At 47.8% G+C, this 13,983-nt stretch overlaps 1 protein-coding gene across 1 annotated transcript in view; it reads right to left on the bottom strand.

The window, feature by feature from the left end:
* Positions 1-1,598: 1,598 nt before the first annotated feature.
* The window catches only part of LOC124803268 (cell wall protein IFF6-like), a 156,172-nt gene continuing 143,787 nt past the window's right edge, over positions 1,599-13,983 (bottom strand). Inside the window, exons 3-4 of the mRNA XM_047264451.1 lie at positions 13,094-13,179; positions 1,599-2,840 (exon numbers count right to left, since the gene is read on the bottom strand). Of these exons, the coding sequence (XP_047120407.1) occupies positions 1,599-2,840; positions 13,094-13,179 (1,328 nt within the window). The remainder of the gene's footprint in view (positions 2,841-13,093; positions 13,180-13,983) is intronic.

The following is a 13,983-nucleotide window of genomic DNA, read 5'->3' on the forward strand; positions in this document are numbered from 1 at the left end:
AGTATTTTGATTAAGCAATGCTAATGATTGTGACCGTCATTAGTATGAGCTCGGTGCAGTTTTGCTCCCCATAATTCACTGGTGTGTGTTATTGGTAACTGCTGCTACACACAGTACAGAGTCTATTGTCAGTTTTTATCCTGTTTGTTATTCAGAGGGATATCTCAACAAAAGTAACTTCAATAACTAATACCCATTTTTCTCAAATATGTATTTCCAAATTAATGTGACTAATTAGGCTGGCGACCATTAATTTTTTTGTTCACTTATAATTTTAACATTTCTGTTAGCTTCCAAGGCTAAGGCCCGTTTGGTTTTACTGTTAACTTCACAGAATTAGAAATTGTAGTCCGATACCCTTTTCCGTAAGATACATGCACGGACGAACTTTGAAATCCACTCAGAGGGTATCATTAGTGTGTTTCATGGCACGTTGGTGTTACAATAAATCTACATAAAAGTGTCAGGAAGACGAGATCTTGTATCTCAAATCAAGAACCACGCGGCAATATTGTGTATAAGACAAGAAACACATAACAAATGACTTTAGAAAGATGGAAAAGAATTACGAGGACGATAGTAATGTCTCCGAACTTTTAATTCCGTGATCAATATCGGTTGAGGTATTACATGTCATTACTCGTTCGACTCTCCCGTTTCCTCGACGCAAGTTGCAACCCGCTTCCACCAGAGGGCACCTATAGCAGCGTGTAACATTACAGAGCCTAACGTATCTACGTCGGTGCATGAGAAACAGCAAAATATTCTGAGGCATTACTTTCCGCATGTCCTTGTAGAAAGGATAAATTAGGGGAAGGGGTGGTGACAGCAAAATTTGCACAAATAGTTGCACATAATTTGTGTACGAGGACGATACCATGAACTTCGAACTACTCTGCAATTATGGTCATTCGGAAAAAGGAAAACAGGGAAGGTGTGAAGAACAACAGGCTCGTCGTCAAATGGTTCAAATGCCTCTGAGCACTATCGGATTTATCTGAGGTCATCAGCCCCGTAGAACTTAGAACTACTTAAACCTAACTAAGGACATCACACATATCCATGCCCGAGGCAGGATTCGAACCTGCGACCGTAGCGGTCATGCGGTTCCAGACTGTAGCGCCTAGAACCGCGCGGCCATTCCGGCCGGCGCTCGTCGTCATGTATCATTTGTGTACAGCAAGTTTGCTAAAATCCCTGCAAACTGACTAGAAAAAACTTAGCTATATGTAAGAAACAGTCACAATACCCCCCTGCAGGTCCGGGGATTAGAATAGGCCCGAGGTATTCCTGCCTGTCGTAAGAGGCGACTGAAGGGAGTCCCACCCCCTCAATGGGGTCGTCAGCACCGGCGTCCAGAGACGGACGGTTCCACGACCTCTATTTGCGGTCACTTTGCTTTTTTACTTCTCGTTTCTTCCTTCCTTTGGTTGGTTCCTTTCTTTGCTCTTTTCCACCTCACTGTCTTCCTTACTCCTTCCCTTGTCTTCTTCTCCTTGCCTTCTCATTGCCTTATTCTCCTTGCCTTCTCATTGCCTTATTCTCCTTGGTTCTCATTGCCTTACTCTCCTTGGTTCTCATTGCCTTCTTCTCATTGCCTACTTCTCATTGCCTTCTTCTCGTTGCCTCCTTCTCGTTGCCTCCTTCTCGTTGCCTCCTTCTCGTTGCCTCCTTCTCGTTGCCTCCTTCTCGTTGCCTCCTTCTCGTTGCCTCCTTCTCGTTGCCTCCTTCTCGTTGCCTCCTTCTCGTTGCCTCCTTCTCGTTGCCTCCTTCTCGTTGCCTCCTTCTCGTTGCCTCCTTCTCGTTGCCTCCTTCTCGTTGCCTCCTTCTCGTTGCCTCCTTCTCGTTGCCTCCTTCTCGTTGCCTCCTTCTCGTTGCCTCCTTCTCGTTGCCTCCTTCTCGTTGCCTCCTTCTCGTTGCCTCCTTCTCGTTGCCTCCTTCTCGTTGCCTCCTTCTCGTTGCCTCCTTCTCGTTGCCTCCTTCTCGTTGCCTCCTTCTCGTTGCCTCCTTCTCGTTGCCTCCTTCTCGTTGCCTCCTTCTCGTTGCCTCCTTCTCGTTGCCTCCTTCTCGTTGCCTCCTTCTCGTTGCCTCCTTCTCGTTGCCTCCTTCTCGTTGCCTCCTTCTCGTTGCCTCCTTCTCGTTGCCTCCTTCTCGTTGCCTCCTTCTCGTTGCCTCCTTCTCGTTGCCTCCTTCTCGTTGCCTCCTTCTCGTTGCCTCCTTCTCGTTGCCTCCTTCTCGTTGCCTCCTTCTCGTTGCCTCCTTCTCGTTGCCTCCTTCTCGTTGCCTCCTTCTCGTTGCCTCCTTCTCGTTGCCTCCTTCTCGTTGCCTCCTTCTCGTTGCCTCCTTCTCGTTGCCTCCTTCTCGTTGCCTCCTTCTCGTTGCCTCCTTCTCGTTGCCTCCTTCTCGTTGCCTCCTTCTCGTTGCCTCCTTCTCGTTGCCTCCTTCTCGTTGCCTCCTTCTCGTTGCCTCCTTCTCGTTGCCTCCTTCTCGTTGCCTCCTTCTCGTTGCCTCCTTCTCGTTGCCTCCTTCTCGTTGCCTCCCTCCTCGTTGCCTCCCTCCTCGTTGCCTCCCTCCTCGTTGCCTCCCTCCTCGTTGCCTCCCTCCTCGTTGCCTCCCTCCTCGTTGCCTCCCTCCTCGTTGCCTCCCTCCTCGTTGCCTCCCTCCTCGTTGCCTCCCTCCTCGTTGCCTCCCTCCTCGTTGCCTCCCTCCTCGTTGCCTCCCTCCTCGTTGCCTCCCTCCTCGTTGCCTCCCTCCTCGTTGCCTCCCTCCTCGTTGCCTCCCTCCTCGTTGCCTCCCTCCTCGTTGCCTCCCTCCTCGTTGCCTCCCTCCTCGTTGCCTCCCTCCTCGTTGCCTGTCTGAAGGCCGACCCACGCGTTCGCACGCGTAGCTGGTGACGGGGTAACGCGTAATTCCCCGTCCTGGGTAGACAAGTAAGGCACGCGCGTACCCCCTGGTAAAGGCCAGGCCCGGGGAGGGGTGATTGCCTGAGCTGATACCTTCTGACCATGCCGATTGGTCCCTCCGTCTGTTTCTCGGGAGGTGTGACCTGAGGTGTAAACCTTCACCTAAGGCGGGAGTGCCCTCTGAGAGGGTCCCCACAAGGAAGGAGCGCGTCATCGGAGACGCTGGCAATCATGGGGGATGCGTCCGCAATGGATTTCACTCCATCTGTCTCGACGTCTGCCCAAAAACGGAAATGTAACCAGCCACCAGTGACAAAAGTACTACCGCTTGCCCCACAGGTCCTCGTCGTTTCTCGATCTGAGGACGGAAAGGATTTTTCCTCTGTCAACCCTTTCGTTATCCAGAAGGGTGTAGATGCCATAGCCGGATCTGTCAAATCTTGTACCAGGTTGCGTAACGGTACCTTATTACTAGAAACTGAGAGCGCCTTTCAGGCACAAAAACTGCTTCGGGCCACACTCCTGTACACGTTCCCTGTACGGGTGGAGGCTCACCGAACTTTGAATTCGTCTCGTGGTGTGGTCTATACTAGCTCCCTCGACGGATTGACTGACGAAGAGATTCAATCATTCCTCGCTGATCAGGGCGTGACGGCTGTCCATAGGGTCATGAAAAAGGTCAACAATGACCTTGTACCGACCCGGACACTTTTCTTGACCTTCGATAGTGTTAAACTGCCATCGCGCATCAAGGCGGGCTACGAGGTTATTTCTGTTTGCCCCTATGTCCCGACACCTACGCGCTGCTACCAGTGTCAGCGTTTCAATCACACTCGACAGTCTTGTTCCAATGCGGCTAAATGTGTCACTTGTGGCAGGGATGCCCATGAGGGTGACTGTCCACCTCAGTCTCCTCGTTGTGTGAACTGTCAGGGTGACCATGCCGCATCCTCCCGCGACTGTCCTGTCTATAAGGAAGAACGCTGCATCCAAGAAATTCGGGTCAAAGAGAAAGTGTCCACCTCGGCTGCTCGCAAGCTATTGGCTAGTAGGAAGCCCACGCTGCTCCCAGCGGGGAAATACAGTACTGTTCGTCTTTCCTCGGACTACCAGGGAGGTGGCAACCCAGACATGCGATCTGACCTTCAGCACCACGGTCGTCCGTTCGGCCAGTGCTAAGATCGCCCGGTCAACGTCTCCTCTTCCTCCCGTCACCCCTCAGACACAAGCACCTTCATCAGCTTCTGTCAAGACGAAGACCCAGAAGTCCGATGCACGGGACTTCAAGAAGGAACCGTCCCGTGCAGACTTCCTACGTACCTCGACCTCCCAGCCTTCGACCGGTACTTCCACCAAACGTCCTTCCAAGAAGGCTCATAGGAAGCACAGTTCTCCTTCTCCGCCACGGCGCATTTCTCCTGCGCCACCCAGCAGTTGCCGCCCCAGGCCGTCATCCGTTTCGCCTGGCCGCACCGCTGGTAGCCGAACATCTGGCCGTTCACCGGCGGAGGAAGCTCCCCCTCCCGGCCATCTTCTCAAGATGGCCGATGAACCTATAGACCCCATAGACGATGATTGTCCGCCTACTGATAGCGGCGGCAGTGCTCGCTCGAAGCCAGGCCCTCAGCGGCCTTCGAGGTGACCTCTTCTTTCGTCTTTCTTTTCTTCTTACGATGGCACTTATTCACTGGAATATTCGCAGCATTCGCTCCAACCGAGAGGACTTGAAGTTGCTGCTCCGCTTGCACCGTCCGCTCGTCGTAGCCCTCCAGGAAACGAAGCTACGCCCACGCGATCAAATTGCGTTGGCACACTACACCTCTGTGCGTTTTGACCTACCCCCTGTGGTAGGTAGCCCGGCCCATGGAGGGGTTATGTTGCTGGTCCAGGATGATATTTACTACGATCCCATCACGTTGCACACCGGCCTGCAGGCAGTAGCCATCCGCATTACTCTCCCCCACTTTTACATTTTCCATTTGTACCGTTTACACTCCATCGTCATCTGCCGTTACCAGGGCAGACATGATGCAACTTATTGCTCAGCTACCTGCACCATTTTTGTTAACTGGAGACTTCATTGCCCACCATCCCCTTTGGGGCTCTCCAGCATCCTGCCCGAGGGGCTCCCTGTCAGCAGACCTTTTCAACCGGCTCAATCTTGTCTGCCTCAATACTGGCGCCCCTACCTTTCTTTCGGACATATCTCACACCTATTCACATTTAGACCTCTCTATATGTACTCCCAAACTTGCACGCCGGTTTGAGTGGTATGCACTTTCTGATACATTTTCGAGCGACCACTTCCCGTGTGTTATCGATCTCCTGCAGCATACCCCTTCTCCGTGCTCCTCTAGTTGGACCATCTCCAAGGCAGACTGGGGGCTCTTCTCTTCCAGGGCGACTTTTCAGGATAAACCTTCACAAGCTGCGATCGTCAGGTCGCACACCTCACGGACGTCATTCTCGCTGCTGCTGAATATTCCATCCCTCACCCACGTCGCGTACCGGTCCCCTGGTGGACTGCAGCATGTAGAGACGCTTTACGTGCTCGTCGACGTGCTTTACGCACGTTTAAACGCCACCCTACAGTGGCGAATTGTATCAATTATAAACGATTACGTGCTCAGTGTCGTCGTGTTATTAAAGAAAGCAAGAAAGCCAGCTGGGCTGCTTTCACAAGCACCTTCAACAGTTTTACTCCTGTTGTCTGGGGTAGCCTGCGCCGGCTATCTGGCACTAAGGTCCACTCACCAGTTTCTGGCTTGACGGTCGCGAATGACGTCCTTGTGGCCCCTGAGGATGTCTCTAATGCCTTCGGCCGCTTTTTCGCAGAGGTTTCGAGCTCCGCTCATTACCACCCTGCCTTCCTCCCCCGCAAGCAGGCAGAGGAGGCTAGGCCACCTAACTTCCGCTCCTCGAATCGTGAAAGTTATAATGCCCCATTCACCATGCGGGAACTCGAAAACGCACTTGGCCGATCACGGTCCTCCGCTCCAGGGCCTGATTCTATTCGTATTCAGATGCTGAAGAACCTTTCTCCTGCGGGTAAAGGTTTTCTTCTTCGTACTTACAATCGCATCTGGATTGAGGGACATATTCCCGCATGCTGGCGCGAGTCTATTGTTGTCCCGATTCCTAAGCCGGGGAAGGACAAGCACTTGCCTTCCAGTTATCGACCCATCTCGCTTACCAGCTGTGTCTGTAAAGTGATGGAGCGAATGGTTAACTCTCGATTGGTTTGGCTGCTCGAGTCTCGACGCCTACTTACCAATGTACAATGTGGATTTCGTAGGCGCCGCTCTGCTGTCGACCATCTGGTTACCTTGTCGACCTTCATTATGAATAACTTCTTGCGGAAGCGCCCGACCGCGGCTGTGTTCTTTGATTTGGAGAAGGCTTACGACACCTGTTGGAGGGCGGGCATTCTCCGCACCATGCATACATGGGGCCTTCGCGGTCGCCTCCCTCTTTTTATTCGTTCCTTTTTAATGGATCGACAGTTCAGGGTACGTGTGGGTTCTGTCCTGTCACACCTTTCACCAGGAGAATGGGGTGCCACAGGGCTCAGTTTTGAGCGTCGCTCTCTTCGCCATAGCGATCAATCCAATAATGGATTTCCTCCCAGCTGATTTATCAGGCTCCCTTTTCGTGGACGATTTTACCATCTATTGCAGCGCGCAGTGTACGTGTTTCCTGGAGCGCTGTCCTGAGCGTTCTCTTTACCGTCTTTACTCCTGGAGTGTCGCCAATGGCTTCCGTTTCTCTGCCGAGAAGACGGTCTGTATTAACTTCTGGCGCTACGAAGAGTTTCTCCCACCGTCCTCACGACTCGGTCCCGTTGCTCTCCCATTCGTGGAGACAACAAAATTTTTAGGTCTCACATTTGACAGGAAACTTAGTTGGTCTCCACATGTCATATTTGGCTGCCCGTTGTACCCGTTCTCTAAATGTCCTCCGTGTTCTCAGTGGTATATCGTGGGGAGCGGATCGAACCGTCCTGCTTCGTCTATATCAGTCGATCGTCCGCTCCAAGCTGGATTATGGGAGCTTCGTATACTCCTCTGCACGGCCATCCATCTTACACCGCCTCAACTCCATCCAACATCGGGGTTTACGACTTGCGATCGGAGCGTTTTATACTAGTCCCGTCGAGAGTCTTCATGCTGACGCTGGTGAGTTGCCACTCACCTACCGGCGCGATATACTGCTTTGTCGGTATGCCTGTCGGCTACTGGCAATGCCCGACCACCCGTCTTATCGTTCCTTTTTGGATGACTCTCTCGACAGTCAATACGAGTTGTATGTCTCTGCCCTGCTACCCCCTGGAGTTCGCTTTCGTCGCCTCCTTCAACACCTTAATTTTTCACTCCCTGCAACCTTTCGAGTGGGCGAGAGCCACACGCCACCTTGGCTCCAGGCTCAGGTTCGCGTCCACCTTGACCTCTGCTCGCTCCCGAAGGAGGTTACCCTCGGTTCAGTCTACCACTCCCGTTTTATCGAACTTCGTTCGAAGTTCATTAATATGACCTTCATTTATACAGATGGCTCTAAGACCAATGACGGGGTTGGATGCTCCTTCACTGTCGGGGCACAAAGTTTCAAATACCGGCTCCATGGCCTTTGTTCGGTCTTCACAGCTGAGCTCTTTGCCCTCTACCAGGCTGTCCTTTACATCTGCCGCCACCGACATTCTGCATATGTCATCTGCTCCGATTCCCTGAGCGCTATCCAGAGCCTCAGTGATCCGTACCCGGTTCACCCTTTCGTGCACCGGATCCAATGCTCTCTTCAGCAGCTGGTGGACGTCGGTCCTCCGGTTAGCTTTATGTGGGTTTCTGGCCATGTCGGTATCCCTGGAAACGAAGCTGCAGATGCCGCGGCCAAGGCTGCGGTCCTCCAGCCTCGGACATCATGTTGTTGTGTCCCTTCGTCAGATTGTAGCAGGGTAATTTGTCGGCGCATTTTATCGCAGTGGCATGCCGATTGGGCTGCACTTACAGACAACAAACTTCGGGCCCTGAAACCTCTTCCCGTGGCTTGGACGCCCTCCTCACGCCCTTCTCGGCGGGAGGAGGTCGTTTTGGCCCGGTTACGAATTGGCCACTGCCGGTTCAGCCATCGCCATCTGCTGACGGCTGCGCCGGCGCCGTTCTGCCCCTGTGGCAATTGCTGACGGTCTGCCATATTTTAACGGTCTGTCCGGATTTTAACACCCTGCGTCTTGATCTTGGCCTGCCATGTACTGTAGAAGCCATTTTAGCGGATGACCCACGAGCAGCTGCTCGCGTTCTTCATTTTATCAATTTGACGACCCTCTCAAAGGACATTTGATTCTGCTGTTTTTCTTTTTTAATCCTATGCCTGTCAGTCTGTCTTTTATCGTGTTTTCCGTTTCGTTGCTGTTTTAAACTTGACTCGCGGTGCATTCCTCACGTAGTCTGGGCGCTAATGACCATTGAAGTTGTGCGCCCTAAAACCACAAAAAAAAAGTCACAACCATGGCAAGATGGCTGGCTGTAGGGTGGGTGTAGCACAATGGACCATCTACAGGCTTATCAAAGAAGATAGCCAAACAGCCACACGTATTTGCGATATCTTTCTATTTCGTTTTGGCTACCAAACTTGTTGTCACGGCTCCGACGGAAGCACTCGAAAAACGAATTCACTATACACACACATTGATAGTTCCAGCGTGCCGATGTCGGTACATTCAAATATATATACATGGAATGCATATCGGGCCTGAAGATGACAATCTGAAGCGACGCAACTGCTTGTCAGAAGAAAATAAAATAACGTCTTAATTAAGTATGGCTGTTTTGCGACCTCCCTTGACAAATATTTGATGAGCTGCTGTGTAGGATCCACAATGGATCAACACATATATCTTGGTTGTCTACACAGCTATATGAAGAAATAATTGAGAATTAAATGTGAGTGTATGGCTACAACTGTTTGTCTGAAGAGTATATACAACACTGCAGCTCCGATTTGATTGTGTCTAAGTAGTAGAGCACAGCAGTTCTGGTGCTATTTTTATACCAAATTAATATAAGTTTAATTACATAAATCAATTAAATGGTGAATTAATTACCCCATTCTTTGATGGCATCATGGGTTTTCCCCAGCTGGGATGTCAATCACTTCCCCACCACCTTTCACCAATCCCTTTCCTACCCCACACCCCATAATCCCCCCAGTCTCCTCAGCTCTGGAAATGGTGGGAAAATAACTGAGACTGTGTTGAGTTGCTGGTCTTGGAGGATGAATAGATATTTAAAAAATTTCTCCCTATTTATGTATGTATTTAAACAATTAATAATGCCACCACTGGAGGATGACACACCCTTCTCAAGAAATGGTAGGAAATTATAATTTATTGGTGGGAATATCAAATTTTGTGTGTACACCTTGGCGATAGGAGACCATCTGAGCTATTTCGCTACAGCACCCAGAGAGCACTATTGGCTCTTGACACTCCACTGTGCTTTCTCTCCTCCACCACTTATGACAGAGCTTCAGTCTGTGATGAGGTGCTGGATAGGATGGATGTCAATTTTGTACATGATGCAGAGTATATTTTATTTAAATTAGAATAGGGCAGTGGTAATTCCCATTCATTGAGCGCTGGACAGTAGCTCCATATAGTTTTGTCTATAGCTGTTGGATGTGGAGAGGATATTTTTGTCATTAGTCTAGCACTAGAAAGTTGTTCCAGCCAGTCCAACCAACCGCCTGATATGATAAGGATGGGTCGTAAGACTAGGACAGCAAGCTATCACTGAATTCCAGGGAAGTAGCCACCTGCCAATATGAAAGTGAAGAGCTGCTTGGATGATAGGGATGCGTAATAGCATTGAAACAGCTACCCACCGTTCCAGTTTGGCTGTAAATTCCTGCCATATATACAGTACTTACGTAGTAATATCATTTGGGAATGAGACAGACTAATACCTATTTACAAGTCGCAAGTTGCATCCTAGCCAACAGATATGTGGCAAATATATCATACAAATCGAGTGATCCTTATCTTACTTGAACACGGTGTCTCAAGATAAAGCTGACCAGCCACCTCCAGTGTAATCCAACGCCCTCTGCTGACTGTATTGTGTACCTGCAGAGCTGGCCAGTCATGACAGCCAAAAACTTTGTCACCTGACCCCTATGATCATCTCTGCAGTAGGATGTGGCACAATGCAGCGTGACATGCACCATCTACAGCACTCTCACACACACACACACCTCAGATTAAAATTCCGAAACAGGGATGTTAATTTGTCAAAACTTTGCCTTTATTGAGTTCTTATAATTACCACACAAGATATGCGATAGTGTAATGGTACCTGAAACTTTCATGACTGCACTCTCTCTCTCTCTCTCTCTCTCTCTCTCTCTCTCTCTCTCTCTCTCTCTCTCTCTCTCCCCTCGTTATCTTAGTAACATCCAATGGAATACAGCTAAGAACTATAAAAATTTTGCTAATATCACCTTGTTGATAACTGAATATGATTTTACCACATCTGTCTTCGGATGTACTGGGAAACAAATACTGTTCTCCCATTGACAACGACCATATGTGATGATCGGATTAAATATGTGTATTGGCCCACTGGAACACGTGACCGGTGATCAAAACTGCTTCAGCAGACCTGAGCAAATTTTTATCCCCTGTACTGGAGGAAGACCATATCCACTACCAGTCAAAAGGAGTGTGTTCTTGTGTTGCTGTTTCACAAGCAGTTTTATATATATTGCTTTCTGTTGTAACATATCCAAGCAGTGTATGATTACAGATGTGTACACAGCTTTACGTTTTGCTTTTCTACCGTGACTTCAAGGTCTGTGTCAGGTGCTAAACTGATTTTTCTATCCATTGGCTATCGCAGAAAGCTACTGTAAATTATACTGCTCGCACAACACACCCGATGGTTGAAATAAAAGACAGAGGAGGTGTTTCGCATTAATAAAAATATGGAAGACATCGCAACATACGGAAACTGGAAAAATTGTGGCACTGTGAAGCATTTCCAAGCAGCATTCCAAAGCTGATGACTTCTACATTTAATGTCATCTTCCGCTGTACAGGTTAGAAGATATCTCAGTGTTCCATTTTGAAGAGACCAAGAATATTGATTCCTCATATTACAGCGACGAATGTGATCACTGTTTCAGTGCTATGCATCCCCATAAGGTGTTCCTCCCACTTAGACCCTATCTACCTCAAACAAGTGGTGTCAGGCAATCAACAGCGCACAGTGGAGGGATGGTATGGAAAAGACAACATCCATATGGGGTGATGTGCTGTAATAAGCACTACAATAGAATGTGCAATCAATTTTTCCAATTTTAAGTGTTTTCGTAATTTTGGCGTGAACCAATGACACGGCAGCATGCATCCCGACTTCTGTATCATCGCTATATCACCCCTCCACTACTCTCTGAGTACCATGTGCTGGATTTCGAATGTAGTTAGAAGACTAAGCAGTATGTCCATTTATGGTTAAATCTTGGACATATAGACGAGAGTATACGAGACAGCGTTCTACACACATGCAAGTGGATGATCTACATATTTCCAGCACTTGATCATAGTGAAGAATTTATGATTTGCCATAATTATCTATGTGGATGGTAGTCAGAGAGAATTCTCGCATTCGTAGGGTAAAATTCGAGATTTAAAGGTTTCCTCAAATTGTCTTTGACCAAACCTCCCTTCAACGCTGTCACCGATTTTGTTTGCAACTGACCGGAAGTAGATGGATACTATACCCATATATTCCACATCTTGTGAAGAAAGAGATTGGGCTGAGTCCGTAAATGCTGTTCAGTGAATAATGTCCCACTTCAGTCTTAATCACAGTACCAATCCAAATGCACAAGTTCTCTCCAGATGTGTGCATGTTGAGAAGGTTAGCAACTCTTATCAGTGTATAATAGATATGAGAGTATTGTGGTAATATAACAGATCATTAAAAAACAATGTGAGGTTTATGCATGATAGAGCTCCACATGGACAGTGTCTGAAGCGTTTTATGTAAATAAACTGTGATATCGATTCTGAAGTACTGTTCTGGTGTGTGGAGTCTATGGTATAGGTACTGCCAACAGTGAAAGGATAGTAGAACATAAACGCACGAACTCCAAGGGCTGCACAGCTCTTCCCCAAACCCACGATAATGCTGAAGCCATTTGGTTTTCGATACACTAGTCATACAGAGTGCAACACTCTTAATCTTCTAACGCAGGATATATATGTCCAGCATCTGACACACATCCACCCAGTATTCTAAGCGATTTACTTCGACCAGCGCGACAGAAGGCAATCAGTGCTGGATGTCTTCCGCTATTAGATGATGATTACTACCCGTTTTGGTATCAGAGGCAGTAGCTATCTACCTTTGGAAACGCTCCAGAGACGTCACAGAAGCGTCTGTAATGGTTATCTAGCGAGTGTAAAACGACTGCAGGAAGAAATTTCTCAACATGCTAAGGGGCTCTCATGATCAATTTAATTAATTCTCCTATGAATTTGATATCAGTGAGTGGAGGTGAGTGAGAGAGTGCCATAGATGTGATTCAAGAGTTGGGGCCATTACCAGGAATTTCTTCGTTGCAGCGAGATCTTTTAACAAAATTTCAATCTCCCATCTGCACAGAAAGAGATGACTTTCGTAATTAAATGGACCATAGTACCGAATTTATAAAGTGATACATGGTTTTTTTGTGTCATCAATCTTCTGACTGGTGTTATGTGGCCTGCCAAAAGATTCCTCACCTGTGCCCACCTCTACATCTCCAAGTAGCGCTTGCAACCTAAATGTCCTAAATTATTTGCTTGAAGTAATCTAATCTGTTTCCCTCGGCAGCTTTTGTTCTCTACAGCTCCTTCTAGCGCCATGGAAGTCATCCCCTCATGTCTTAACAGATGTCCTATCATTGTCTCCCTACTCCATATCAATGTTTTCCACATATTCCTTTCCTCTTCGATTTTTCACATATTCCTTTCCTCTTCAATTCTTTGCAGAACCTCCTCATTTCTTACCTTATCTGTCCATCTAATTTTCAACATCTGTCTGCAGCACCAAATCTCAATTGCTTCGATTCTCCAGTTTTCCCACAGTCCATGTTTCACTACTGTTCTCTTTCTTCGATTTACTCCTTACTCTCAATCCTTACTCTGTACTCACCAGATTGCTCATTCCATTGAAATCATAATGTACACTCGACAGCAAAGAAAGTGAATGACCCCTGAATTCCAACGTGTAGGCTGCACCTTAATGTATGCAACCAACATAGCATATCTGTGTTGCACATAGTCGCAACCCTCCACAGTACAGTCATTGTAAGATACACAATGGGTACCGCTAGAGACTACTAGAGAACACCGGTCTTTATGACAGTCGGTCCAGATGTAAAGTAACACCACGATAGTACAGAAGAGCTCAGACATACCTTAACGTTTGTAAACTAAGCTTAATTACAATAAGTGGCATTTCAAATGTTATGGGACAACTAGTTTTGTCACATAAATCGTTCAGTAATCCTTAGGCACAATTAATTATTTGACACAGTATATGGATTTATAAAATTGTATGGCAATTGCAAACAAATTCTTTGCTGTCTAAAAGGTTTACCTAATACATGCTGAACGTCGTTCTACGTTCAGTGGGGAGTGGTTTCGCATCAACTTTATGTAATACTAAGTAGTTAAAAGAAAACGTGATTAACGGCGGTAGATACTCTACAGAAGTCCCAACATTAACAGCGAATCACAAGTAATATCATTGTTCACATAACTCATCAACAGCTACTTGTACATGAAGTTGTACTTTAAATGACATGACCAACGTCTTCGTTCTGGATCCGGATACCAAACCCAGAACGTAAAGCCTTTGTTAACCAAGCAAAGCTTTGTGCCTTATCGAGACTCGATCACTAGGCAGAAAGAGACGTCAAATATTGACGTTTGCGCCAGTATCAGTTATCACTTCTCAACTTGAAGGTAAATGACGATAATGTTTGTACGAAAGCAGGAACCCTAACATGATAATTACCTTCTTGGTAATTAACCTCGAAA

This window comes from Schistocerca piceifrons, chromosome 6 (genome assembly GCF_021461385.2).
Source record: "Schistocerca piceifrons isolate TAMUIC-IGC-003096 chromosome 6, iqSchPice1.1, whole genome shotgun sequence".
Classification (NCBI taxonomy): domain Eukaryota; kingdom Metazoa; phylum Arthropoda; class Insecta; order Orthoptera; family Acrididae; genus Schistocerca; species Schistocerca piceifrons.